This window comes from Terrapene carolina, unplaced genomic scaffold, assembly GCF_002925995.2.
Source record: "Terrapene carolina triunguis isolate 2854851 unplaced genomic scaffold, T_m_triunguis-2.0 Scaffold247, whole genome shotgun sequence".
Lineage (NCBI taxonomy): Eukaryota > Metazoa > Chordata > Testudines > Emydidae > Terrapene > Terrapene triunguis.
Window position 1 is genome coordinate 6756641 of NW_020664598.1, and position 27678 is coordinate 6784318.

General features: G+C 44.6%; 2 protein-coding genes across 3 annotated transcripts in view; one reads left to right on the forward strand and one right to left on the reverse strand.

The window, feature by feature from the left end:
• SYN3 (synapsin III) overlaps positions 1–27678 on the forward strand; it is a 255111-nt gene that overhangs the window by 97077 nt on the left and 130356 nt on the right. The window lies entirely within an intron of this gene.
• TIMP3 (TIMP metallopeptidase inhibitor 3) overlaps positions 1–27678 on the reverse strand; it is a 52136-nt gene that overhangs the window by 5101 nt on the left and 19357 nt on the right. Inside the window, exons 2-4 of the mRNA XM_024212962.3 lie at positions 9572–9654; positions 2166–2277; positions 1269–1390 (exon numbers count right to left, since the gene is read on the reverse strand). Coding sequence (XP_024068730.1) covers positions 1269–1390; positions 2166–2277; positions 9572–9654 — 317 coding nt within the window. The remainder of the gene's footprint in view (positions 1–1268; positions 1391–2165; positions 2278–9571; positions 9655–27678) is intronic.

Genomic DNA, 27678 nt, shown 5'->3' on the forward strand with positions numbered 1-27678 from the left:
TGCCATTAATGTCAGTGGCACTGTTCGTGTGCTTAGAGCAATGGTGCGCAAATGTTTCCAGTCACGCCCACCTTACCATTCCTGTGATTTGTCACTACCCATCCCCCACCAGGACTTGTAATCCACAGGTTCCCAAACTTTTGTTTGCTGAGCCCCACTTCAGAGATTCATGTCCCATGCCCACACCCCTCTTTTTTTAGCAGGCTTATGGGGAAGGAGTATCCTGTACCCACGGGGGCCAGGGGTGGGGGGCACTAGCCATGTGGCAGTTGAGGAAACCTTCCGCTCCCTGCAGCAGTCAGGTAGATTTGGCTGCCAGGACCCAGCTCCCTGCCCATCTCGCTCCCTGCCTGTGCAGGGCAGCACTGAAGTGCCAGGGTCAGGACCGGAGTGGAAAGATGGCTGGACAGGGGCCCTTGAGTGCAGCCCTGTCTGCGGTTTCCTTGCGCAGGCTGTGTCTGGCCAGGGAAGTGGATGGGGCTGTGTTACCTGGGGCTGCGCTGAAGGGCTGGGGTCAGGAAGGGGCTCTCTCTGGCAGGCGGGTCAGTACTCCCGGGGTATAGCCTTTCGTTCCCCACTAGCCGAGTCTCTGCTAATATCCCCAGCAGAGGAGCATAACTGCTGGGTTGTGACTGCTGCAGTGGTGAAGGAGCAAGGCAGGCAGGGAGCCTGGTCCTGGCAGTCGAGACCACCTGCACAGTGCCCTGTCCACTTCCCCCGCCGGACAGAACCCCCTCTTAACTCCAGCCTCAGAGTGGCTCCATCAGATCTTTGTGCTCCCCTGATAACCTTATTGCTGTGTTCCAGGTTGGGAGCCTCTGGCTTAGAATCAAGCATGTGCCTAAGTATTTGCAGGATGGGAGCCGAGTGCAAAGGCTTAGGGATAAGTTCTGAACTTTTAACCACTCAAAATGTTTTCAGGGGAAAAAAAGCTTAACACATTTTCCCAGCAGCTCTGCACACAATTTCACTGATCTGCAAAATAATGTTTGTGAAATTTTCAGAGATTCTCTCCCCCCCCCCCCCACCCCGCCAAATTATACCAAAAAGTTCATAGAAAAGACACAGGCAGAAAACTTTAACTTGTTCATTATGTTGTGAAACCAGTGAGGAGGCAAAATTTGTCTTGTTTTGCCTTCTGTAAAAAAAAAAACCTCTAGCGCTTTGATTCCTTCCCTGATAGCAATAATGCAGGTGAACTATCAGCTGCAATGAACACAGTTCTAGGATTAGGCTTTTAATTACATCTAACTGGAGGCAATACATACCTTGCAGCCACAACCGAGGTGGTAACGATGATTTAGTCCTTTGCGCTGGGATAGAGTCAGTCGGTCCCATTTCTCATACAAGTTACAAAGGCCAGTATAAACCTTTCCTTCATACACACGGCCTGGAAAACACAGAAAGGGACACAAATTAGTTGTTCTCAGTTCAGTCAGTCAGTTTCCTGAGCCTGCTAATGTTCTTAATCCCACGTGTATGCTTTTAGTCACAGTTCAGCAATCAGTTTATTTTCTTCTATTAGCTGTGGGGTTAGTTAGTGAGACTATGGCACTTCCACAAGTTGGAAGCTTTGTACCAGCTGTCATAATCCCCAGCAGCATGTCAGAATCCCCAGCACAACCATCACATTCCCCTCTGCAACAGGGCAAGGTGTAAATGCGCTGGCACCTTGAGAGAAACAGGACTTGGCATGTGCTCTGTCCCAATTCTCCTTGCATCCTCATCTTAACAACTCACTTGGTCCAAACAGGCTTTTCTATTTCTAGCTCAGCAGAGCGGTGCCTTGCTGTTTCTAATCTCACTGGCCTGTACTGCAGTGGGCACACCAGCTCAGTTATGCATTAATAACCACTTATTGTCACAAAAAATGCTCAACACTGGCTATGTGGTTTGTAAACTGGAGAGATTTAAGGGGAGGGGGGAAAAGTAGAGGAATGTGTTACTGAGGGAGAGACAATCCCCGGAGACTGGAATGCTACTGACTGATTGTCCCTGCATTCTACGTTTTATGTGATATTTCAGCACAGGGAAGCAGACATGCACTGTCTTTAAGAACCTGCTTATAGAGCTGACCTACCTGCCCCCATTCCGTGTGTGTGTTTGGCAAGTACAGAAACAGACAAAAGAGGTCCTGATCATGAGAAACCCCAGTAGTCCCTTACCTGTAATCAGATACTGGTACTTATTGACCTCTAGCTTGACCCCACAAAGACTCTCTGAGGCTTCTGTGTAGATATATTGAACTTGTGGCATCTTGTCAAAGCCCCTGTACATCTGAAGGAATAAATAAAGACGTGTTAGACTCTAAGGAGGACAGTTTTTCAGCATGCCGCTGGAATTTGCTTTGGATCCCTTAATGGTATCAGCAGGCTGTGATTCTGGGCAGTGAACTGTAGTACTCTTGAAAGTGAGGAACAGATGCTACTAGCTGGACTCTGGCATACTGTAGGTAATGTGATTTGCAAGCCTCCCCTCCACAAGTCGGCCAATACATTAGCATCTTCACCTACAACAATCCATTACTATCCAGCACTAGCACACCACCTTTCCCACATCACCTGACTTCTGATTAGAAGTGGCCACATCTCCTGGGCTTCCAAGGTTCACAAACATCCCAAGCTATTTCTGGGGGAAGCTGCGCAATTAGTCTGAGTTTATGAATCTGGTTTCCTGTAATTTAAACAATTTCTCTCTCCCCAAGGGAGGTTTTTTTTTTTAAAATAAATAAGGCCCAAATTTTCCAGTCTCCATTATTTTGGAGGTTTCGGTTTGGGTGCCCAATTTGAAGCACCTGCCACAAGGGCTGATTTTTGGATATGTTAAGCACTCACAGCTCCCCATACTTCAGCTGGGGCTTAATATTTCTCTAGCTAAAGAAACGCTTATGCTATGTATTAAAAAAACAGCCCTCTCCCCAAACTAGTACAAATGGGTTCCATATTGGTGGTAATAGCATCTAGGTTCTTTATTGTTCCTGTAGAATTTCTCTACCATCTGCTCTGCTCCCTGCCCCCACATCCTCTCTTAAGTGGAAGCCCAGTTATGTTCAAGTTTGATAGAACTTTTGAACCTACAAATGTTCAAGTGGATTTAAAATTAGGCAGAAATTAATTTGACCTTCCCCAGTCTGGATCAGCAGCACTCTTGAAAGCAAACTACCTATCATGCTGAAGCATGTGGGGTCATGTGGATAAAATAACCCCTAAGAATGAAGATTTTATATATATATATATATATATATATATATATAGGAAATTTCAATGACCGTTTTCCGGAAAATGTCAACAACAAAAAGTATTTGGCTAAATTTTCATGATGCTTTTCTGCTGGTTTTTTTTTTTTTTTTTTTTTGACCAGCTGTACAGGTGGCCAAAATTTAGACAGAAACACAGGAGGATGAGGGGAATCACAATTTCATGAGGTTTCTCCCCGTAACTACCCAAGCCCACAAAACTCACTTGAGATCAAATCCTCACTGGAACTTAGGTTCACAAGAAGTAGATGCTCAATGCATTGAACCTCACTGTCTCCTATAGATCTGCCATTATCCTTTTCCCCCTATCTTTCTACTGCATCATCATTAAGACATCAGTTTTGCTAGCTTGAAGTTTCTCTCCCCCTTTTATAATTGGAAATATCTAAGCAAAACAAACCCCAAAAGCTATGAATTCTTGTCATTGTGTCAACTGGGAAGTGTCCTGCACACCTTCTCCCGTGCTGCACCCTATTACTGGAACTCCCTATTATCCCAATGTCCATGTCTACATTCATTTTTCATTCACATATCTCCTTAACTAAGTTCTTTCTTAAAACTCACCAAATGCCACCTTTCCTTCATTAAGGGCCTAAACCAGAGCCCATTGACTTCAACAGACTTTGGCCCAGGCCCGAACACTGCTGCCACACTCCCATTTAAAAACACATTTTAAAAAGTCTTGCTATACTCTGAGATAAAACCATCTCCTGCGTCATCCAGTGACTTTTCTATTTGTCTTATCTCTCCATATTTATATTGCACCTATCACTGCAGTGATCTAGCAGTACTTTACTGTGTAACAGCAATATTATATAAAGCAAAATTCATTCCAAAGAGCTTGTATTCTCCAGTCTTACTTCTAATTATGCCTGGCAACTATGTGAGGAAAGGATTTTTTAAAGTTAATCGTTCCATACCAGTAGAAGTGCAAGCATCATGCTTGGAATATGCAAGCGTATACTTAACTGAGCATAAGCTTCACATTAAATAGTTGATCCTTGCATGCTTTGCCTCATCCATGTGTTGTTATCCAACAGTTTTGTTGGTCTCCAGGGGATATACTTAGATTTCCTGATTTATGCTGTATGTCTGTAGATGGTCCAGTGGTTACAGCACTAACCTAGGACTTGGGAGAGCTGGGTTTAATTGCATGCTCCTCCACAGACTTTCTGTGACTTTGCACAAGTCACTTGCTCTCCCTGTGCCTCACTTCCTCATCTGTAAAATGGGGATAACATCTCTACCTTACAGGAGTGCTATGAAAATAAATTAAAGACTGTGAGGTGCTCAGATACTACAGTAATGGGGGCCACACCTTAGATGGTATAAACTAGAACAACAGGGACTGTATCCTTTTGGATAACATCAAGCACATCATAGGTGTTTAACAGGTAACGAGTGATACTGCACTACCAGGTGAGGCTCAGGTTCCATTCCTGAGTGCGTTCTCTTGTTCAATAAATCAACAGGGACTGGAAGCGCTGCAAAAGGCAGCATGCTCAGTCCCTGGAGAAGTACTTCACCTCGCATTGCAGTGACTCCTCCAGCTAGTTCTAGGAGCTGTACGGATGGGCTCTAGAGAGAGTCCCGTCCAATCCCCTTCAAATGAAGGACAGTCACTGTGACATGGAGACTTTGGGAAGGGAGTGTAAACCTGTGAGAAAATATGGGAAAGGGAAGTTTTCTACAGAGGACTCTTTCCCTAATAATAAATAAATCCCAAGCATTGTTTCTGGCCACATAAAATACCCTGCAAGTGCGATTAGATTAGTAGAAGAAAGTCAGCCATAAGCCAGCCTCTCTCTTAACTGCTACCCTCAGAGTCATCCTGTCACCACAGCTGTATATTTTAGGAAATCTAATGACAGGGAGCAAAGTATTAACGAGCATTGCATGGCAGTGCCTGCTACTGCTGCACAAGTTCCGGTTGTGTCAGCATTCCCATTAACAAACCCCATTCTTGGGGATTAGGTGGAACTCTACCACAGAAAAGCATATGCAAATCATCTGGTTCCTCTTATTTCATGATGAATTTAGTACTGTGATGTCCTGTGGCAGGATTATTTTCCCCTGTGAACTTTAACTGAGGGCAAATTAGACACCAACTCTTTCTTCTTGTGACTACCACTGTTTCACCCCTTCACCTCACATTAAAGGTGAGCTGCAAGCTAAAGAAACAAGCCATTTTCTTTAGGCAACACTTTAGGTCAATGCTCCTGTTTAGCCAGCCTACAATGGGATTGAGCAAACATGCAGAGTACTAAAATCTGATCTATATTTCCTTTTCAGGTCCCTGAAGTCGTTCTGGATAGTTCCTAGAATGCATTGTGATATCACAGCTTACAGTACCAAGAAGTTACACTGGTGCATAGAGCCAAGTCCCATCAGCTCAGTGAAGATTTTTGGCATGCAGTTTTGAAAGATGTTTGAAGTATTTTAGATCCCAACAGGGAATAAAATAATTACAAGATTTTCAAAACTACAAACCTCTGTGCTAAAAAACCTTCCACTGTCCTGCATCTATGGGCTGGCCCTATGCTCTCCATCCAGGTCCCTTGGGAGTCTAGTTGTAATATCACATGATGAATTGTGGGGCATCACAGAAGTGTGGGAGCTGGCCCAAATGAATTCAGGGGACCAAAAAAGAAATACAAAAATAGATTATTACTTAACGTGCTCAATGCCACTCTCAGCCTGGTTAGCCAGACAATTCAGCACATGCTGCTGAAGTAAATGGCGTTTGTTTGTTTGTTTTTCATTTGCAGGTGCAGGAGGGCTTAAAGGTGGCCAGCAAACACTGACATGGTAGTTTTATCATCAGTGCTGTTTACAGGCAGCTGTGCAAAGTCAGATGCCTACTTAGCATTTCTTTCCAGCAGGAGTACAGTAGGACTTCACTGGAGTGAGAGCAGGAAAGATGTACTGCATCAGCTTCTGCTCCCCGACAGCATCAGCTGAATACTGAGCACCCTAAGTGCAGCAGACAGACAGTGGGGTTTAAAAGAAGATGCTCAGATTGTTTATTGAAAGTTATGTCTGCAGGATGTTCCAGTTAAGCTGAATAGTTTGATTGCTACGGGTTCCTTCCTGTCCAAGGTCAGGTTAAAACATGTGACACAATGTATCACCCCCACAGTACAGCACACTGTGCCAATAGACCCACACTGGCCAACACATGCAATCACTTGTTGAAAATAAAACCTCACAGGCTTTTCTTGGGGACATGGTTTCCTAACAAAATATTTTGGATCAACTTCTGCAAAGACAATTGTCCTCTTGCAGTCTTGGCATAGATACACATGGATTAGTGCGATACCTGCTGTAAAGACCCCCGTCCCCATATAGCAGCACAATCTAATGCAAACAGAACAGGAAAACCTCCTACAGTTTGGTTTCCAAATTGAAAGGCTTTGGAGTACAGTTGGGTGACTTTTCACAATAGAGTCAAATGTGGGAAATGCAAAGCCAGACAAGGTGTGAGAATTGAGTGGGGATCTTTTCCCACTCAACTCTCTCACCTTGTCTAGGTTTGCATTTCCCATGTCTGCAGGCAGACTTATGACTAATATCAGGGAGCCTGCTAGAGTCTACTTCAAGATGACTGCCCTAAATCCCAGTCAGAATCTCATATCACTGTCACAGAGGACACTGTCATGAGGAGCCCTTTGCTGACAGTGGGGTAGAACCTGTGTTATTCCAGACACAGGGAGTTCTCTCCTCTCTCTGACAGTGGACCAGACTCATGGAAACCTCTGCTTGTCTTGAACTAGTGTCAGCTACATTATTCCCAGATTGGAATGCCTTCCCCCTCTGACAGCAGGACAGACACTGCTGTTGCCAAATTGAGGGACTCCTCAGACTCCCTTGTTGCTAAACCAAGGGAGTCCCAAGCACTTGAAGGCTGTCATGAAACTGCCGAGCCATATTTGTTTCCCCTCTCCCTCTGGCAATATTTTTGAATCGCTGTTGGGGATGTTGGCGAGTACCATCTGACCCTTTCCATATCAGACATGGGACAAAGAGTGCTGTGGTGACCTTGCTATCAATAGTTGGTAGAAACAGCAGAAGTTAACTGCCCTTACCATGTCTGGTGGGGAAGTTATTGTTCACTTACTCTATGATTCCAAGATCAAGCGCTTAATACATGAAATCTGTCTGTGTGCCTGAAGACGGAGAGTGCAGTGAAGGACTAGAATAGCAGGAGATGCTACTGGGGAGGAGAATGAGGGTCGTGGGCTGCAGCATGCAGATGCTGAATAGCGCTGGCGGTGAGGTACACAGGTATAGTTGGGGGGTGGCAAAGCAGGACTGGCACAGCACAGAGTGCTGCTGGTGAGGACTGAGGTGATTGCCAAAGGGAGGGGTGTGGCTGCACTGTCTCGCTCTAGCCAATGTTATCAGTCATTTCCTTTCATGCGCACAAAATTCACAGACATTTTTCAAAGCAAAGCTTAAGCAAATACATAACCCCAGCACTTCACACCCTCTTACGTGAAGTGCAAAAATTCCACTCCAGGGAAAAAGCCCTGCTAAGGCTGACTTTGGCAACATGTGAGGCTTTGTGATAGCTTATGAAACAGGCTTTATGTCTCCTCCTTGCAGCTTTGTTGCTTAGCTATAAACTGCCTTATAAAGAGAGTTACTGTTACAAGGCAGGCACATTTTCCTGAACCTTTACTTTGTCTAATATGTTTCAGATTTCTGCAACAGCTGCCAAGGCCTTTTCGTTCTTTTTCTTTTATAAAAGACATAAACCAGTCTTATGACTGGAACGCTTGAGCCAAGAAAAACAAACTAGGGCTGATTTTTTAACATTACATAACAAGGGGTCAGCTGGCCAAAAAAAAAAAAAAAAAAGCCAAAACAACAGGTTAAGTTAAATCTGTCTCGGCTATAAGTAGGACTGCAGGTTCATCATGGTGCAGAAAAGGTTATGGGTACCATTTCTGTTTGTCCGTGACTTCCTGCAGTGAGGCTCTAGGTGAGTCACCTTCTTGGTGCAGAGGGAAGGCTCTAGGGGGTGCGTCTGCTTCTCACTTGCCCCACAGTGTTGGCTCCTGTGTCCCATGGGGCTAAGCCCATGAGGGTCATGGGCTGCAGCACGCAGATGCTGAATAGGGCTGGCGGTGAGGTACACAGGTAGAGCTGGGGGGTAGCAAAGCAGGACTGCTTTGAGTGTTACAACCTGGCATCTGGAGTCACAGCACCACTTACTCAAATGTGACCCAGTCACCCACCCCTCCCCAAATTGTGGCAGAGGGGCAGCAGGGCCCAACCTGAGGGAGTGGTGCTTCGGCCCCCTGCACTAGGTCACGGCACCTGCACTGAGGAGCTGGTGGTCCTGCCTTGGGGTACACACAAGCTGCCTGTGGCAAGTGTGGGGTGGGCTCACTCTTGAGGGCCATGCTCTCCTCCTGAGGCCTTATGGTCTGGGTGCCGGGTCAGAGGCTGTTGCTGTAAGTAGTCAGTGCCCCCTCCTTTGTCAAGTCATTTTTTAATTAAAAAAATCAATCCATCCCAGAGCAGTCACTAAACCTATGGGTTTGACTAAAATTTCCTGTGAGTCTTGATAAACGCCGTGACAAATCTGCAACCCTAGTTATATGGCTTGGCGCAGGGGGAAGTGTGGGTGGACGGGCTAGAACTGGAAACCTCGGGACTGGTAATGAAATGTACCTCTCGTCACCTATATGTCACCCATTTAAATCTAGCCCAGGCTGAAAGTGTCTGAAAGCTACTCTCCCTAAGGTGCTGAGTGGTCTTTGTGAAGCATGCTTGCTTTCTCAGTCTGGCTCATACTGGACAAGTATCCATATAACTGCCACCATTCTAACTGACACGCTTGTTGGCGGTCTCAGCAGAGAAGCCAAGACAAGAAGAGGCTGAATGACCTATCCCCAGATACATAGTCCCACTAGAACAGAGCTGAAGCTTATTGGTAGTGCCACATAGAGAAGCCTGCACTTTTGCTGCCTACACTGTATCTGCTGGGGATAAACAGGACTTCAGTATCCAGAGCTGTCACTCTGGCATCTTTCACCACCAGAAGTGTTAAGAATAAAGGGAAACCCTAAATACTCAGCATTCTGTGGTAGGCATGGCCTACTACCTCTCTCTCTCTCTCAATCTCTGAGGGTGTGATTCTGTAAATTGTTGACCACCCTCCACGCCCATTAATCATGATGGATGTTGAAGGTGCTCAGTAACTAGCAGGACTGGATCCTAAAAGCAGCCAGTGTTAGTGATCAGCAAGTAACTAGAATTGCCTTGGAAGCTAAACCTAGCATGAGGTGCCTACACACACACACACACCTTCATCTGCTTGACGGTGTATCGCATCGTTCCAAAAGGTCCATCTTTCATGAGCTTCTTCCCCACCACTTTGGCTCGGATGACTGTAATGAGAGAAGAAAAACACAGTAAACATGGGTATTGGGACAATAACCTTTCAGGGACTCTAATCCAGATGTTAGATTAGACACTTCAATTCAGCAAAGCCACATGGGTGGATGATACTGTAAAATAAAAATAAGATAAATCCCAGGACAAATAAACTCCAGGTTTATTCTGTATCCGATGCACAATTACTTGCTTTCCCCCGGCACATATGCACATTAAGAAATGTCTTTTTGATTCACAGGGGTTCAGCTGAGTTACCAAAGGCCACTGGGTGCCTTCTGACTATGAATGAAATACTTTCCTTCCAAAGAAAGGATCCAGACCCCTGTTATGAGACGTGGAACTGCTGAGTTAAACTGAGCCTGGTGCCTATGCCACTGGCAAGAACCTGGTGCAGAAATTCTACCACGAGAGGTTTCAGCTGCACAAAGTGGCCATAACTACTCCTCTGCTACTGTATAGGGACCAGCATAGCCTAGAAAGTGGGTGCACGGGCCAGGGAGGGGGCCATGACCAGGGAATGTGTTGATTTGGCACATCCCCTCAGCAGTCTTCACTGGTGGGGTTTATCTTGAGGCCCGGCTGCAAACAAAAGAGAGCAGTCCTCCTTTGGGATGAATACCCACTCAAGGTGTAGTTTAGAGCTGCTAGCACTCATAAATCTGGCCCAATAATTATATCCTGTCCAATTCAAATAGTTTGCTGATGAGGGCCTCTCACAAAATAAACTTGGATATTAAAGTGCTTTGGCTACTTGCAAGAAATCCTAGCTATATATGCTCAGCCCCTAAGGTCAGTCACTCAGGGGACCATATTTTGTGGTGTCAACAATGGTGGTGTCATTTAGTGAGGGAAAATCATCCCCATGCAGAGGGCAAGAACAAAGCCTACATACATTGTAAAGTTCACTTAAATCCTCAAAATAGGGCTGAAGTCGGACCTAAGGGCTGACCTCTTTGAAGTCGGACCTCTTTGCATTGACCCACTGGAGTGAATTTCACTCTGAATGTCTCAAGGAGCAAGGGGCAGAAGGGCATTCAGCAAATAACTGTCCATTTTTTCAAATTAATTTATTTCTGGTCCTTAATACTGCTCTTGGAGCTCCCAGTCACTTTGAAGCCACAGCACATAGGTCTGTGATATCAAATATACCAGGGACTCCACTGGAGCTGTAATAAACTGGGCACTCCGGGGTCACCCTGTTTTTAATATGTATTAAAAATAACATTAATCTGCACCCCCAGGGGTATCTCCATCACTCCAGTGAAGTTCCTTTTGTTTGGAATATCTCAGAGCAATGCATACTAGGTATCCATAGTGATTGAGAGCAACCTCAGGACCTTGAAATCAGTTTTGTAAGTTTTCAAATTAGTTTACAGTCAATTATTAGCAGAACATCCTCCTGCTCTTTGATATTTGGGGCATTCAGCAAATAACTACCATTATCTTTTTTAGAAAAACGTTTGCAGGTCACCTTCAAGTTTCGGCAAGACACCAAAGATTAGAGAGCAAGAGAAAGGCCAGAAGGAATTATTCGGCTAACGCTCACTGCCCTAGAACAATTGTATCATGTCATCCAAGCCGCAGAAGTGGTGTAATCTTTACCATGGCAGAAAAAATGAGCTGCCCGGTCCTGGGAAGGCTAAAGATTATCACTTGTCTTCTCCACTCCCCAAAGAGACCATTGAGTTTTTTAAAAACTAACCACAACCCATAATATTTTCAGTACTAAAATGAGATCTGAATAAACCCTACGAAAAAGTCTTATTTTTAGTATATTAAGCCTTTCATTATGAAGAACCATTCAAACTACTTCAGCAATACCTAAATAATCCAAAAGACACTACATTATCATCAAGGCAGTGGTATAGTGAAGTATTTTCTGAAATAGGTTTTGGGTTTTTGTTATTCTGTAGTGTTTGGGCAAAAAGACATTGGACCAAATCTGCAGCTACTGTGTTTCAGCATAAGTCCATTGAAGACAAGCTGAAGAGCTGGCCCAACAATGTTGTCAATTTCTGATATTCCAGCAACCAAAAAGGACTGTATATATATTCCATTTCCTTTGACCTTGCTAAAGTTCTGATATTGACTCCTTGGACTGGGAGAAGGGTTTACTTCTTTCAGAGAAATTCGGTACAACCTTTATCTACTGGTAAATGAATGCACGCCAGGGGAAATGCTTCATTTAAACAGGGAAATTGTTACTTTGCTAAAAGGAAAAATCCTGCTGACCAACCTGGTGATTTAAAGGCCTGATAAGTTTTGAGTGATGGAGGAATTTCCATGGAATTTTGAAAAGCAAGCTGTTTTATGACACATCCTAACAGCTTCTAGATCTATTAAGTTTTTAAGTAACATGTTTTAAAGAAGAACAGGCTCCCAGTTGTTAGCAATGTTTCCTCTTTTTTTAAAAAAAAAATAATTCTTTTGTATTACGGTAACACATAGAAACAGCAATCAGAATCAAGGTCCCATTGTGCTAGGTGCTTCATGAACATAGAGCAAAAGATGGCCCTGCCTGGAAGAGCGTACAGTCTAATTCAGATAAGTAGTAACAAGTTGGTATAATAACCAACTAGAAGGAATGGGGAAGTGATGCAATAAAAAGATCAGGTGTTTACTGTATAGGCCAATGAACAGAGCAAACAGAAGTCCCTACTAGCCATCTACCTAGCTATTATCAGTTGGCAGTTCCCCTTAGGCCTCAGGACAGAAGTATTTTGAAGAGGAACATGAAGGAAGAGAAGGTATTGGCTTTATGGACTAGTTCACAGAGAGTGTTCTGTGCAGAAGATATGGAATGGAGGAAAGCTTGTGGATTTTATTTCTATTATGGCAGTGCCTAAGAACCCCCAGTCAAGTATCAGGGCCTCATTATGCCAGGGATTCTACATACAGGTGACAAAGAAGAGAGAACCCCTCTGCGGAAAAGACAACAGATGGATGAGAAAAACCAGGGAAAAGGAGGGTTAGGACAATAAAAGAAACAAGGTATATCACAGGAGAAATGGGAAAACAAGTGATGGAGACTGGTAGAAGCATAGTGGCGGGGAGGGGGACGACAAAACATACAACTCCCTTTTCTGCAGGGAGAACCACGTTTTCAGGGCTTTAAAGGTAAGCACTAGAAACTTGTAATGGAATGCACTGGACAAAGAGAAGCCTGTGGATGGAGTCAGAAAATGGGGTGATAGGATCATAATAACAAGCCAGGCAGATGGATGATTTAGGAAGCAACATTCTGAATGGCCCTGAGAGGAGTGTCAAGAAGACCAGGACTCTGGTGAGAGCTATTTCATATAGAGCATGAGACAGCGTAGAGGGGACCAAGTATGGAGTTGGAGGCAATGGCTGTAGATCGCACATATAATGAGTTTAAAGGGAGAAGGAAGATGGGACAGTAGTTGCAGAGAGTCAAAGGTATTGGCTTCGTTTTATTTTTAGGATTGGGGAATCCACAGAGCTCTTTAGGTTTATGACTAAATTTCCCTTCAAAAGTCCAGGAGGCAGAGTGGTGAAAACTCGTCACCTGTTCAATGTCTGACTTTGGATTCAAAGTCTTTCCCCATCAGTTAAAGCAGGATCTGGCTTGGTCTTTGCCAGTTACGAACTGCCCCCACCCAAAAGAGCTAAGCAAAAGAGCATTGTCCTAACAAACCAAATGAAAAATGCAGTAATTTCCAGTACAGACACTAGACCCTTGGGGGCCAAATTCTGCACTGGGTTTGAGCCCCATGCAATCCCATTGATTTTAATGAGGTTGTCTGGGGCATTAGTCAGTGCAAAAGTTGGCCACAGTCTTCAAAGAGTTTCTTTTTGAGATCGTGCATGTGTGCATGCACAGTGTAAATCTAAAGGTGTGGCCTAGTCTTTACAAGTGTTGTGCTCTTTGTCTCTTGCGTGATGTCACGGTTGCCCTCCAAAATTGGAAACAGGATGAAAGTCAAAGAAAAAGAGGTCAATTTATCTGACAGATGAACACAAATAGTCTTTTCCTGTATCCCACCCAAAAGAGGTTTGAGGGCTTCTCTCTCTCTCCTCTATTTCAAATAACTTTTTGTTGATATCAGGGCTACTACAGCCAGTCTTTTCAAATACATTCTATAGAAGATAAGAAGGTTCCACTAGTACCAATTCAAAATACCAGTGACAACTTATTTGTGAACTCTTTTGCAAAGGTGTTTTTATTTTCTTGTATTGCCAAAAATAGATGAACTCTCAGCCAAAAAAATAAAAACAAAAAAAGTTCAGCAAAATACTAGTTCATACTTAGATCTGACTCTCTTGAAAGTGTTACAGATTTGGTGAAGAATGCCCTTGAGGATTTTAAATATCTTTAAAGAGTTGGGTTGTTCTCCAACTTCCTCCATTTTTTCTGTGAACCCCTAAAAATCAGAATGAGAACTTCTTGGGCATCAGACGTTAACTAGAACGAGCACAATTCCTGCAGGGTTATGTGAATCCCATCAGGTATCATTGATGGAGCTAGCATACAATGAAGGAAGTAAACAGGAGAGGGCCATGTTGAATTTTGCTGCATATTAAGATATTGTGAATAGGGAGAAGAAATCAGTGTTTGCTAATAAAGGATAAAAATAGTAGTGAAACCTCACATTACTGAAGGGACCTTGAACACAATGAAAAGGCAAGGGAGGAGGGAGGTTAAACGCTATTTAAGTTCCAAATCAAGAACATGTTTATACTTAGGTGACAGACAAATTCAGGTTCTGACAAAACAGATGAAAATCAGTTCTTTCTTCCCAAACCTCAGTTTCCTTAGCAACAGTTTAACTGGAAGCACTTAACGTAGTGCAAAGACTTCATAAAAAAAGGCTGGCTTTGATTTAGGCACTAGTCAACAAATTTACCAAAGAATCAGAGAATCCAGAACTAGGGTCTTTCTAAGTAAAAGTATGTCTCCCCTTACAGCTGGGATGTGTAATTCTCACCTTGGGTAGATGTATGCACACACTTCTGCTCAAGCTAGCATGCTAAAAACAGCAGTGTGGTTGCAGTGGTATGGGCTAGATGCCAGAGTCCATGCCCGCCTGACCCCTGGGAACGTACTTGGTCAGCTAGCTCAAACTACTGCCCATCCTCCTGCTGTGGCCACATTGCTATTTTTAGGTGACAGCTCAAGCACCGCTAGAGTGTGTATGTCTATTCTAGCTGGGAATGATCCCTCCTAGCTGCTGTGTAGATGTACCCTAAGTGAAAGAGGGTCCCACTTTCAATTAATGCAATAGTGATGAACAGGCAGAGTGATTCACTAGCTTGATTAATGGTCCTTTGTGCCTCCCTTCCCTGCTCTCAAGGCTTTTATTCCACAGGGTGGTCAGACAGCAGTAATTCCAACTAACTCATCTTGATCAAAACCATGAAAAACAAAACACACTAGTCTGGGCTCCAGTGAATGGGTAGAGTCCTCCTTACTCCAAGGCAGCCAGCCTCTCCCAAGCAGCAACCCTTATATAGTTTCCTGTTTTTCCGCCGGAGAACCTGATTGGCCTGCAGCCTCAGACTCCATCTCCTTCTCTTCCCCTGAGCACCTGTGCAGGCCAAAGGAAAAGTCACGCTCTTTGCCAGGGACCAGATAATGTTCTGAGTCTACCCCTATCTTCTCTGGTACTAAAATCCTGCTCCCAGTGACCAGACTGCTGTATCTGCTGAGTAAGTGCATGAGGGCTGGAATGGGAGGGAATCCTCCTACCCAGGCTGCTGAATGGGAGTGGAGCTGCTCTGCAGTTGTGGCTCCAGCCGAATGGTCCCATCCGTGTGGATCCTCCAGACCTAGCCTGTCCCGAGACCCCTCCTTCTGAGAGCAAGCTGCGAGTCTCCCCAGAGTTGGGCTCTGTGCTACGGATTTGCAGCCCTACCCAGCTTCACCAAATCCCCACACACTGAGCATCTCCACTAGCTTTATTGCCAGAAAACCCCTTCCCACCTGGGTAGAGGATACAGAATGTGTCCCTTACTGATTCAGGACCTTAAAAATAAACTAAACATTGTCTGTTTTCCCAATTTTTTAAAGTGTTATGCTCTATAAAGCACCTGAAGTTGACAGTATTTCTGCTGCAAATTCAATCCAAGATATCTAAAGAAGCACATTTACTTGTGGAGACTCCTATTTTATCAACCAAATGCATGCTAACCAGCAAAAGGTGCAGTGAGCACTCCCCCTGAACTCTCCCTTTCTCCCTGGAGTCCTATTACAATCCTGCTATTGCCGATGGGAAACTTTATCCCACACAAGTGGTCACCAAAATAGCTGCATATTTTTAAACCACAGATCCTTTGAAATGGGGCCTATAAAAATACTCCGATCCGAGATGAATGTTTCTCAGTACTTTGGGGTTTCAGGTTGGGTCACTTTGTGGGATTTGAGCGGTTGGCAAAGTCTCATGAGTGTTTCACAATTATTTATGTGAAGCTAAATTAGATGGGGATATAAATCTTTGATAAGATAAGCATGGCAGCCACACTGATTCAAAAAGAACCCAATGGACTGACTCTCAAATCTGATGTTCGTTTCCTTTAAAATGAATTGGGGGCGGGGGGGAAGAGAAGTATTTAGTTGTGGTTCTGAACAAATAATTTTTACAAATCCTACTCTCCACTTGGGCTCTGGAGATTTATACAGCATGAATGCCAAAAAAGGACAAGAGCATATTTATATCTTTTTTGCCTTGGTATGTGTGTTTTTAAAAAAATGAATACATTTAGTGCTTAGGAAAGCACAGAACTGATAGCAGCATAGCACTATGCAGGCATCCCCCTTGCAGTTTATTATTTATTGTTTGTATTCCCGTAGCATCCACAATGTGGTAGGCACTGCCTAGCCACACATACCCTGCTCCAAACCTTTCCCTTGACTTCAGTAGACACTGGATCAGGCCCTAAGAAAGTAAGCAACTTAGGAAGGGCATAAGGGAAGTGAGAGAATCCAGCCAGGTTTGGTTTATTTGGTTACATAAATATGCATCCGTTCTAGCCAACCACTCCTTGACCTATCCATTATTAGTTAACCAGTTCCTTGAAGGAGTCACAGAAGCAGTGGGTCTTCAGGTGCGATTTGAGGTAGGAGAGAACAGTGGCCTCACAAGTCAGATCATGAAGGGCAGCATGGAAGACCAGGCACAGGCAGTTGTGAGAGAACTGGACAATTGGTAGATGAAGGCTAGTATCATTTGCAGGGCTGCAGACACAAGAGGACTTGTAATTATTCTATGGTGACATGCATGCACACACCAGCTAAACCACACACATGTGGCATGGAAAAACAAAGGCCTCCACTGCCTTAGCTAAAGTGGAATTTCCATTAGCTGTCAGTAATATTAAGGTCTGTATCCTTTCTTGTAGGCCAGCAACTAGATGGTAACATCACAAATGTAACATTACATTAATCAGAGGGCAGTGGTGCTTACTATCCAGTGCATTGAAAGCTCTATCAATGTTAATCTGCAGAACTCACTGCCATCTGAGTCCCAGAGTCTTCTCACCAGAGAGTACTAGTTGTCACAAATGTGTAGGGTTTTTCCTTTTACATGGGAGAAGACCCTTTTAGGGACAGGGATTAATCCCAAACCCATTTCATTTGTGACCCAGTAATCAAAGACTGATCAAGATAGCAACTCCGAGGCTTTTCATTTCGGTTCCAAGGATTTCATTTATCAGTGTGTCATTTTGCCAATTTTAAGTGGATCTGGTTCAGATACAAAATCCGCAGTGTATTTAAATAATTGAGGGCATAAGAAGATTTATGTATGCAGTAATGGAAACAGTGGTAACAAGATGTTTTCCAAGTTGCCATGATATATAGATTGCAAAACACCACAGTACCCTGCAGTCAGCTGAGTGAGTAGAATGGATTAGAAGCAGAATCTGGCTAGCAATGGAGCAGCCTCTAGGAAGTGCCATGGGACAACAGAGGCTGAGCCACAGGCTGGGGATAATGAACTAGGCTCTGAGAGGAAACACACACAATTGTGGATGCATCCATGTGGGATAACCAGGGATGCATGGGGAAGGGGGTGTCTAATTGTTCATCCACAGGCACAAGCAGTCAAAGCCAAAGATGTGGGATCAGCAATGGGGCAAAGAAATTATACCCCAACAAGATCACTGACTGGATCAGAGCCTAGCCAAGCAAAAATGTATTTGCCTCCAGGAGCAGGATGGACTTGAAGGGGCAGCTTTTACTCATCCTGTGTTTACCTTATACTGCAACAGAGGCTTTCTACCAAGGGTATTTGTATCTTCCTTTTCTGCCGGCCCTGGTAAGAACGTCTTCCTGCTCAGATGTGCGTGTGAGGGTTTGTGGGGAACCGACCAATGGCTGCATCCCTGCAGGGCCTAAGCAGTGGAAGTGTCTACAACTCATGGCACACCTCGCATGCTACCCAGAATCTGAGGAGTTTAATGTACAATAGCAGTCACAAGGACCTCCTTGGGGGGGAGTCACTCACGCTGCTTTCTAGGGCTGAGTAAACGCTGATGATCATTCTTAGCAGATCTGTCCTTGCAACAGATTCGCGCTCTGTCTCACAGGCTGCATTCTTTCCACACCCCTCAGGCTGATCTGTTAGTAATTACACCAGCAGGGCTGGCTTCCTGCATCATTGAGGAGCACAACTATGGGCCAACTATGACCCTTGGACAAGGTGCTCTTGCCTAGTTTTCTTTAGGCTCTTGGGAGGTTGTCTGAGGGCTATGTGAGAGAAAAGTGGGTGGGGTGGGGTGGGGGATTCCTTTTCAGGAGAGAAAAGTAGTAGTAACCTACTATTTCCCCAGAAAAGCCAAAAGGTGGGGTTAAATATAGTAAGTACTCCAGCAAGAGATAGGAAAATAATGTTTACTCTCCCCTTGGTTTTTTTGCCTTAATCTGCGTGTACCAGAGTAAGAGCCACCTCCTCGTATCATCACTACAATAAGTGAATTAAAACTAGAGGGTTCTTCACAAATTTGTATGTTTGCAGGGGAGGGTGAAGTGGCAGGCATGAGAGAATACTGGAGGAAACTCCTTTTTTATCTATCCCCTCCAACCAAAGCCACTACAGTTCACCAACCCAGCCTTCCTGTTCCCCTGGAACTAGCCCTTGGCAGAAGAGCTGCTACACAGCACCATGAGGTGGGGAGGCAAGGAGAATAAGCACACTTCCTCCACGTTGCTGCCAGGGAATGGGAGACCTAAATGTTGATCTCTTGCCCCTTCGACCCCACATATCATGAAAAGTGGCTGAAGCACTCAGAGTGCTGAGCATCTGTCATCTGAAAAATCTGGCATCTCACGTGCGGCACCCGAAATCACCAGTCATTTTTGAACATATAGGACTTTCTTGTAATGATTAGAATGGACATTGCACCTTCGTTCACTGAGCATGGAGAAGAGATTATATTGTGTAACTAGCTGTCGTGACTCCATCTCTGTTAATGCCATGTCTCCCGTACACCAGTTCAGGTGTTACAGAAGAATAATAGTACAGGAAAGAGGTATGGCATTTGTGTGAGCACTTTATGCCTTGCTGTAACCTAAGGTGTGCTCCTGCTGTAGACTTAAGTTAGATGGATGCAGTGCAAGCATTGCAGTTTACGACTTACAGTAGTTTAGCAAACTGGCTGTATACTAAGGAACTCCACAGATTAGACTGAGGGTTCTCAAACTGGGAGTCGTAACCTTTTTATGTGAGGGTTCGCGAGCTGCAGCCTCCATCCCAAACCCCACTTCACCTTCAGCATTTATAATAGTGTTAAATATTTTTTAACTGTTTTAATTTATAAGGGGGGGGTTGCACTCAGAGGCTTGCTGTGTGAAAGGGGTCACCAGTACAAAAGTTTGAGAACCGCTGGATTAGACACGTTGACTGTATTAACAGAGGCACTGGACCAGATATTGCTGCCAAACCTACAGACAGAAGAGGGTGCCTGGCTCACTGGGATTCCATCCTCCAGGTTGGAATGAGTGAGATATTTGCCACTCATGTCCTAATGTCACCAGGTGTGGGGCAAAAGTTGCTTCATGCTGACAGAGATCTCTGAGGACGACTTGAGTCTGCCTGGGGACAAATGCAGACACCACTCCTGGACACATTCCTCCAGAGCTGGATGGAAAATTTTGACTAAACATGCAAGTTTGATGGGGGAAAGAAAAACAATAAAAAAAAAAAAGTCCATCCCGTCCCACACCCCATCCCCGTCTTCCAGCCAGATCTCACACATTCTCTAATGGTCACCACCCTGTGGTTTTAAATCCTAGCCCCATCTGGCATGTGTCAAGCCTGTTTGAGGTAGCTTGAAAGAGACACAGTCACGCACTGTATCTCTGGGTGGGGTAGGGGGCACCCAATTAAATGGCTTCATATGGGGGCCCGCATCTGTTTGCTATCGACTGCAGTTGGCCAGGTCTGGTTCAGATCTCTTACTGCTAAATATTAACCAGGTTTGTCATGTCCTTTTATTCTGCAAATTTCCCCTCTGCTAGAATTCATTTGTTCCAATGGGCTATAATGTCCTGACTTCCTACAATGAGGAAGAGAATAGGGCAATGCACCTCTTTCCGGAGAGACTATAATAGCTCTAGGCACCATGTGGCTTCAACTAGTTATAAAGCACAACTAGGGGACTGTAGCGGGGTGGTTCCCCGCTCCTGCCCTGAGGGGTTTGGAACAGCCCTGGGAGAAGGCAAGGGCAGGGAAGCAGCTACTGGGCTGATTGGGGAAGTAGCTGCACCTGGGCCACGCCCCAATCTGAGCCCAGCTGGCCTGTATAAAGAGGCTGGGAGCCAGGAGCTCAGAGACTCTCTCTCTGCACTTAGAGAGAAGGGCCTGGCTGCAGGGAGCTAGACACAGAGTACCTGGGTGGAGCAGGGCTGGGGAGCTCTAGCCTGGAAAGCCCCAGGCTGCAGCCTAGCATTAGGTCAAGGGGTACTGGGGGTTGCAGAGGGCAACTTAGGTGTAGGCCAAGGCAGCAGGTCCAAACCCAACCCTGCCAGTGATGAGTGGCTGATACTGCAGTCTGCCCCTTGGTGTGGGGCTAGATGGTGACTGGCAGTAGCCTTATTCTGAGGTGAGGTGGAGTTAGTGGGTGGGGGTTCCCCTGGGAGGGGAGATCCAGTGTGTGTGGGTACTACCAGGGGGCAGCACCCAGAGCAGGGGGCACAGGGGTCAGTGCAGATGACAAGGCGGATCACTGGCCTGCAGAGGGCACTCCAGAGGCTGGTGAGCTAATTCCCTGGATGACCAGCAGGAGGCGCTGCAGGGGTGAGTCCGACCCCTTACAGGGACACATAGCAGGACCAAGAATTTAAGAAGCAAAGTTGCAGACTGCAACTGGAGTAAACATGGTTGTGTTGGGATCCCCCATCTAGGTTAATGAATGGAAGGGTATATTATTTGTATTGTGTGGTAGCACATAGGAGGCCCAATTGTCCCTCATCACAGATGCTACATGACATCTGATGGCCTCATATATATAATTAGCTGTTTGTATTGGAAATGTGGAAATCTGAGTGTAGAAAATGTTATTTATTAAATTAGTAGGACACCATTTTTAAGCTTCCTGCACTAGTAACAGTTTTACATCCCTAGTGTTGTATCTCACACTGGATCCCACATGAGCCTCTACGCTTTGAAACATCAGTAGTGGGAATGGAGAAAGAGGAGAGAACTTTGCTGGAAAATATTAAGCAGCCTCTGATCTAGTTGTACTGTTCAGGTCCCCATAAACAACTTAAACTCCTAAATTCCCCATAGTAGTCCTATCTGCCTAATTCCTAACATCCATCTTCACTCTGGTGCTTCCCATCACCCAGAGCTACTTTAAAAAAAAAAAATTGTAATTATTTGTAACTTGAAACTTTAAAGCACTTTACATAGATGGTTTGCTTTGTGCCAAAAGACTGGTCAGGGACATTTGCAGGAAACACCTTGCAGAATGCACCCAGCAAAGCTAAAGGAAGAGAAGGGGGGGGGAAGCCCTGGGAAAACAAGTGAGGTCCATTGTTACCCACTCTTACAACTACCAAAGTGTTCTTAGCTCAAGAGAGGGCAGGCAGGATGGAGACAATCATTGGAAATGGCACATGAAGCAGTTGTTTGACTCATAAGAATTCCACACGTCATTAGTTTAGATTCCCAGCTTGTGTCAGTAAAGCATTCTGGGCTGGCCATAGATTTAACTAGATTGGCATGTGGGCTGCAGGGTAAGTGTGTCTACAGCTTGGAGAGGCCCTTAACAAAGGGAAGCACTGAAGGCACCTCTTCCATCTAGCTTTTGGGGGTGGGGGAGAGAATGTAACAGGAGGGGGGTGGCAGGAGGCACATTTTCACCTAAAATAATTTGTGGACTAGGCTACTTTGCAGTAAAGCTCAGTGGGGTGGAACAAGCCATAGAGTTAAAAGCAAGGAATGAAATGGGGTGTATGGAGGGGAGTGCCTTGGGAACAGGGTGGGAAGGTGCCCTCACTTCTCCAAAGGATGAACTCAGCAGAGTGCCTATTGACTCCTCTTGTTTGGCTGGCAATTGCTAAAGAGGGAAGATTTGCGTTCGGTGGAGGCTAGTGATGTTGGAAGATGGGTTGGCAAAACCAACACAAAAAAGCATTTCCAGGGTCAATTTACAGTCATGCCTAAGAATAACTGCTGTGTGACTCAAAATTGGTCCAGCAGGGCTTCCTCTGGAGGCACTTCCACAGCTTGCTTTTGGGCCACATGGGTTCTGAGTTTAAGGTTTATTAACCCCTACCCCAATTCTGGAAGCAATGGTGGGGTGTAGGGCAGCTCATGGTGAATTTGAGAAGTTAGTCTTTGACAGACAGGCTGTCCTTTCTCACTGCTCTTCTGAATGGTTAGGAGGGAGCCATGGTTCTAAGTGTTCAGTTTGGGGAGTATGGCAGAGCCGTGGAGAGACCCATTAGGGGCAAACTGAAACCATGTGTGGTTTTAATGAAATGAGGAGCTGGTGCGCAGGGCTGATTGCAGCAGGAACATTTATTGCCTGGCTGGAATGTGCATCTGGCATTGATCGTTTCCCCAGCCATCAAGTGAGCAGTAATGTGGAAAGCAAATTGGAGCTTATAAAGAAAGATGAATTTTCTAATTAAGTGCAATTTGGGGAACAGCCTTTAAGGAAAAAAACATGTTTTTGTTCATTATTTTAGTAAAAAGTTATGGGTGAAACTGATTTTGTATCTCTGGTGACCATAGCCTGGAAGCTGAATTTCATGAAAGACTGGCACGGCAGCTAAAAGAGACAGGGCAATAATCTGGAGGGCCTGCAACCACAATGGGCCCCGTTCCACCATCCTAACCCCCCCCTTAGTAACTCACTCCCTTGAAATCACAGGGATTATTGGCAGTATTATTGAACCTGAGTAAGGGGAGCAGAATTAGTCCCCAAGACACACACATGCACACCAGCTCACACTGCACATTTGAAGCATGGCCTCTTGGATAATGCTGAGCCAAACAGAGGATCAGCTGTTCTGCTGGCAGCTGGCCCCCTTGCTATTTACCATAGAGGATGTGAACGAGTAAGCCATTCGCTTGCAACTGGTGTCTGGCTTTCAGCACAAGCGTGGTAGAGAAGCCCCTATCCCCTATTTTCTGGGGCGTGTGTAGATAGGGATGTAGAGGCTGCTCTCAGAGATCTGTGTAGGAGCCATGACAATTTTACCTCCTGCTCTGCTGCAGTGCCACATTCACACAGATCCTGGAATCTCAGGCCTCTAACATGGAGGATGCTGGTTCATGTCTTGCTCTTAACACTGAGAAATTAAAACGGTGATTGGGAAAGGCAAATCTACATGAGGTGAACAAACTGGCAGGAACTTGTTCATGAGTTACTGCATCTCCTTTCTGGGATATGTGGTGTTAGCAAATAGAACGACACACCTTTAATTATATTTTTCGAACAGCTAATAAAAAAATTCCTGAGCAAAATCTGCCCTTTTCCTACTTCCCCTTAATTTACAGTGCAATCTCCAAACATACTGGGTGCTGAAGTCTAAATGGGCCAACAACATGCACAAGAAGGAGGGGAGAGTCTGGCTTGGAAATGTCTGGGGGAAAGTTTCTGTTGGACAGAAGAATTAGGGCAGCCCTAATGATCTATAAGACTTTACAAAAAGGGAGAGTCAAAAGCTCCATGCTTTGGACGCTACTTATTCACTGACATGTAAGAGGACTCTCCTTTCTCAAGCACCTCACCCAACTGGGACAGGTGCCAGCATTTTATGACAAGATGGGCCTCTACTGATCACATGTTTTACACACATTTTTGCACGTAGGAGCTAGAGGGTAAGAGCTGTTTGGAAACATGTATAGATTTCAAGGGTACTGGGTGGGCCTACAAATTCCTTCCTGCATTAGAAAACCTGCTTAAGCTGATAGACTAAGCAGCTGTCCAAGCCAAAAGGGACATATATATTTAACCAGGTCCCAAACTACATGTGCTATTCTGCTTTTCATATTTGCACTGGACCTGAGAATAACCTAGTATCAGTCCTGCTTTTTAGGGAAGCTGAAATTGTATGCAGACATGCCTTCTTGGGAGAAGCCTGTGTCTTTTACCTATCATATTTTGCTGTGCAGCATTCAAGTGCTGGAGGAAGCAGGGTATCTATAAACATCATCGTGTCCATGACACTCTTCACACTGATGGGGAGCTTTGAGAAATTTATTAATTTGGCATATTATTTATGAATGTGTCAAGTCAAATCTCAGTTAGCCAGACCATGATTGTCCAAAAATCTCAGCTTATCTGAATGTCAGATACATTCCCTGAGACTGCACTGCACACAAGTCTCTCTCTGCTGAAGTCTGACTGCCACCTTAAGATGTATATACAGTAATCTTGGAGCCTGATCAAGTGTCCACTGAAGTCAGTAGGAGTCCTTCCACAGAATTAGTGGCATTGGATCAACCCTTGGAGCACAGATCTTGGCTGCTGTCTCTAGCTCAGCCAGACAGCCTGCAGGCTTCAAAGAAGTTCAGGGATAGGAGACCATCAGTGCAGACTTAACAGCTTCCTGGCCAACTCCCACAGGTATCCAAAGGTTTCCGGTATCCCTTCGGGTTTTGTGATAATTGGAGTTCTACTGCAATTACTCAATTTTAAATCATTAGAGTGACATTATATGGCTGAAGGGTTTCAGTAGCAGTTTGTCCTTGAAAAGGTGTGAAATGGAGAGTGGGACTGGAATGTCCATGACAGAGTTAATCAAAACACTTGAAGTGTCTGAGAAGATATGCCCACCCCTGGTTATTTGCCAGCAATACAGCTGTTTATGTAGTAGAGAGAAATACTGCCCACTTTGGCTTTGGACACAGGACTTTCAGACTAGAAAACTACTGAAGGAAAGGGGATGAAGATAGGCAGTGATGCAACAGCTTTGTTTTGTGAACAGGTTCTTGTGGGAGATGCAATACTGAAAGTCCTGAGGAAGGACTGGCCAAAGAGGCCATTAACAATATTTTCAACCCTTTAGAAATACATCCTGGATAGAGAAACTGAAGCTCTTTCGCTTGTGATTTTTCATGCAAATAATTAAAATTTCAAAAATCTGAAAATTTCAGCTAGCTTTAATAAGAATGTGTATCTACGTTATTTGCCACTATTGTGGTACGCTCCTACACATGCACATCCATATATTACTAATACAGTATTGTTGAGAGGGTTCTTTGCTATAACATCAGTGAGCACAGCAAGCATCAACTGTTAGCAGAACCCACCTTCCACAGACTGTATTGACTTGCTCTACACAATAGCTGTTTAGAAATCCAAGTTTAAACCACAGGATTTTCTTCCCACTCCATGTGATCAATCTCTCTCTTCATACAAAACCTCCCTCCTCAGGCCAAACGGATCCAGCTGAGATTTGCTCACAGTGACCTACCTACCAGTCAAAAAAGACCCCTATGCTAAAGAAATTGACAAGCTCCTTGAGTAACTCTTGACATAAACTTCCACGGGGCTCTAACTTTGTCCAGAAGAGTCTACCTTCTAGTACCAGCTGCCTATGTCCCTTATTCATCCCCTTAACACACATGATAAGTCAGCGCAGCAGTAGCTATTACTGAAACTCAGTGGCTGAGGTTGCATGTTGTAAGGCCCATTAACTTTCTGGGCACTGTATTTCTGAATGTTTACAGGCCATGGTAATAATTTGTAGGGAGCAGACCAAGCCTGACTGTTTCCTTCTTGTCCAAGTCTCCCGAGGCGTGACACAACAAGACCATTTGGGCAAAATAATGAACACAAACCTCCTCCCAGAGCCAGGGTTTCATGGCCTCAGTACATATTGCACCTGGTTCACAGGTGACTAGAAGCTTAAACATTGAAAGAGAGCTAATGGAAACATATGAGGAAATACCTCGTCTCAGTCCACTGGCGTCAGCACAGAGACAGTTGTTTGTTCACTAATGGAGCAAAACCAAGGTGAAGTGCCCATTGCCAAGGACTAGAAACAAATGAGGATGTTTGGGGAAGGATATTTGTATTATACAAGATTCTTAGCATTCAGAGAGACTAAGCTATAAATATCAGGGGGATAATATTCTGGAATTTCTTATGAAGTATGAGACAGCAGGTAACCTGTTCAGAGTTAGCTGGCTTCCAGAACAGAAGGCTATTCTTGTTAGACCCTAAAAAGTAAAATCAGTAGAAGAGTTTCCTAACAAAACTTATCCTCTTAGAAAATGTGATTTTGTCCAAATTTTCTAAGGAAAAGAATCTATTTCTGAAAAAAAAAAAAAAAAAAGGGATTGTCCATTGAGAAAATTGAAACAAAAATTTTCATTTTGCATCTTCTTTTCCATATAAAATGTCATTTGAAGTGTAAATGGTGGTTTGAAACTAAATGTTTGTTTCAAATTTACTCTTCATTTCAAATCCACATTTTGAAATGTTTCATTTCAACATTTCTGAATTGACTTTTTCAGAACATTTTGTTCTTCAAATAACATCAATAAAGAGAATCAGGCCCACTTTTTCCCCCCTGATTTTTCACTGGTGATGAGAACCCACAAGTCATATTTAAATCAATGGGATCTGCAGGTGCCCAGCATCTTCGAATATCAGACAGCTAGTGGCTTTTATAGGTAAGGACTACCCTGAGTTTACCAAACTCATTGCCCCTTGTGATCCAAGTAGGATTTGAACTAAAGTGTCTCAGAATGCAACACTAATCCTTTAATTTAGTGCATCACTGAGGTTGTAAGTAAGTCAGCTCTGTGACAAATTTCTTCCCACTCTCTTTTTGTGGTGTAACCAATCCCAAGATCTTGAAAGAGAGAGAGTTATGCTTTACTGGAGGTGGTAAAGGGCCCAATCAAACTCCAATGAAGTCAACAGAGATCTTTCCATTAACTTTAATTGGGGTGGGATCAGCCCCAAGTAAGTAGTGGTGGAATCTCAAGAAATGGGGCCACAGCAGCTGCCTCTAACCTTCCAGAAGAAAACAGGGAAGGTTACTCTGCAGCTGTGTCCCCTAAGTGGCCTCACTCCAAAGACTTATTACAAGTAGGGGGCAGGGGAAGGCGGAATTGTAATGAACCAGTTTTTTAAAAAAAAACATGTGGACCACTGCGCAGCAGTTCTTTCACTCCTACTCAGCCAGGGGTCATGGCTGTGATGCTTGGACACCCTAAGGGCACGGGAAAAGTCTTCTGGTTGTTTTCACATCTTGTTCACAGCATAAGAGGGAAAACAGCTTTTGGGTTAATTAACACTGTGAACAGACAACGAGACAGACGCTGTTGTCATCACCAGTTCAAGAAGTCATCCGGGTCGTCACTGAGCTGTGACATTAAGGCGCATGCACATGAGGCACACTTCCAACCTAGGATTCTCCACAGTCCAACGCTGAGCACTTTCCATTGCCTCAGGGGAAGTTTCTCAGGGTCATGACTGCTGAACCCTTGGGGGGCTGTAAGTAGGACAAGGAACTAAGGGTATTCACTCTAACTAGTGTTTGTACACCCCCTTTGGAACTAGTTAATTTTACACTTCATGCATTGCCTCAG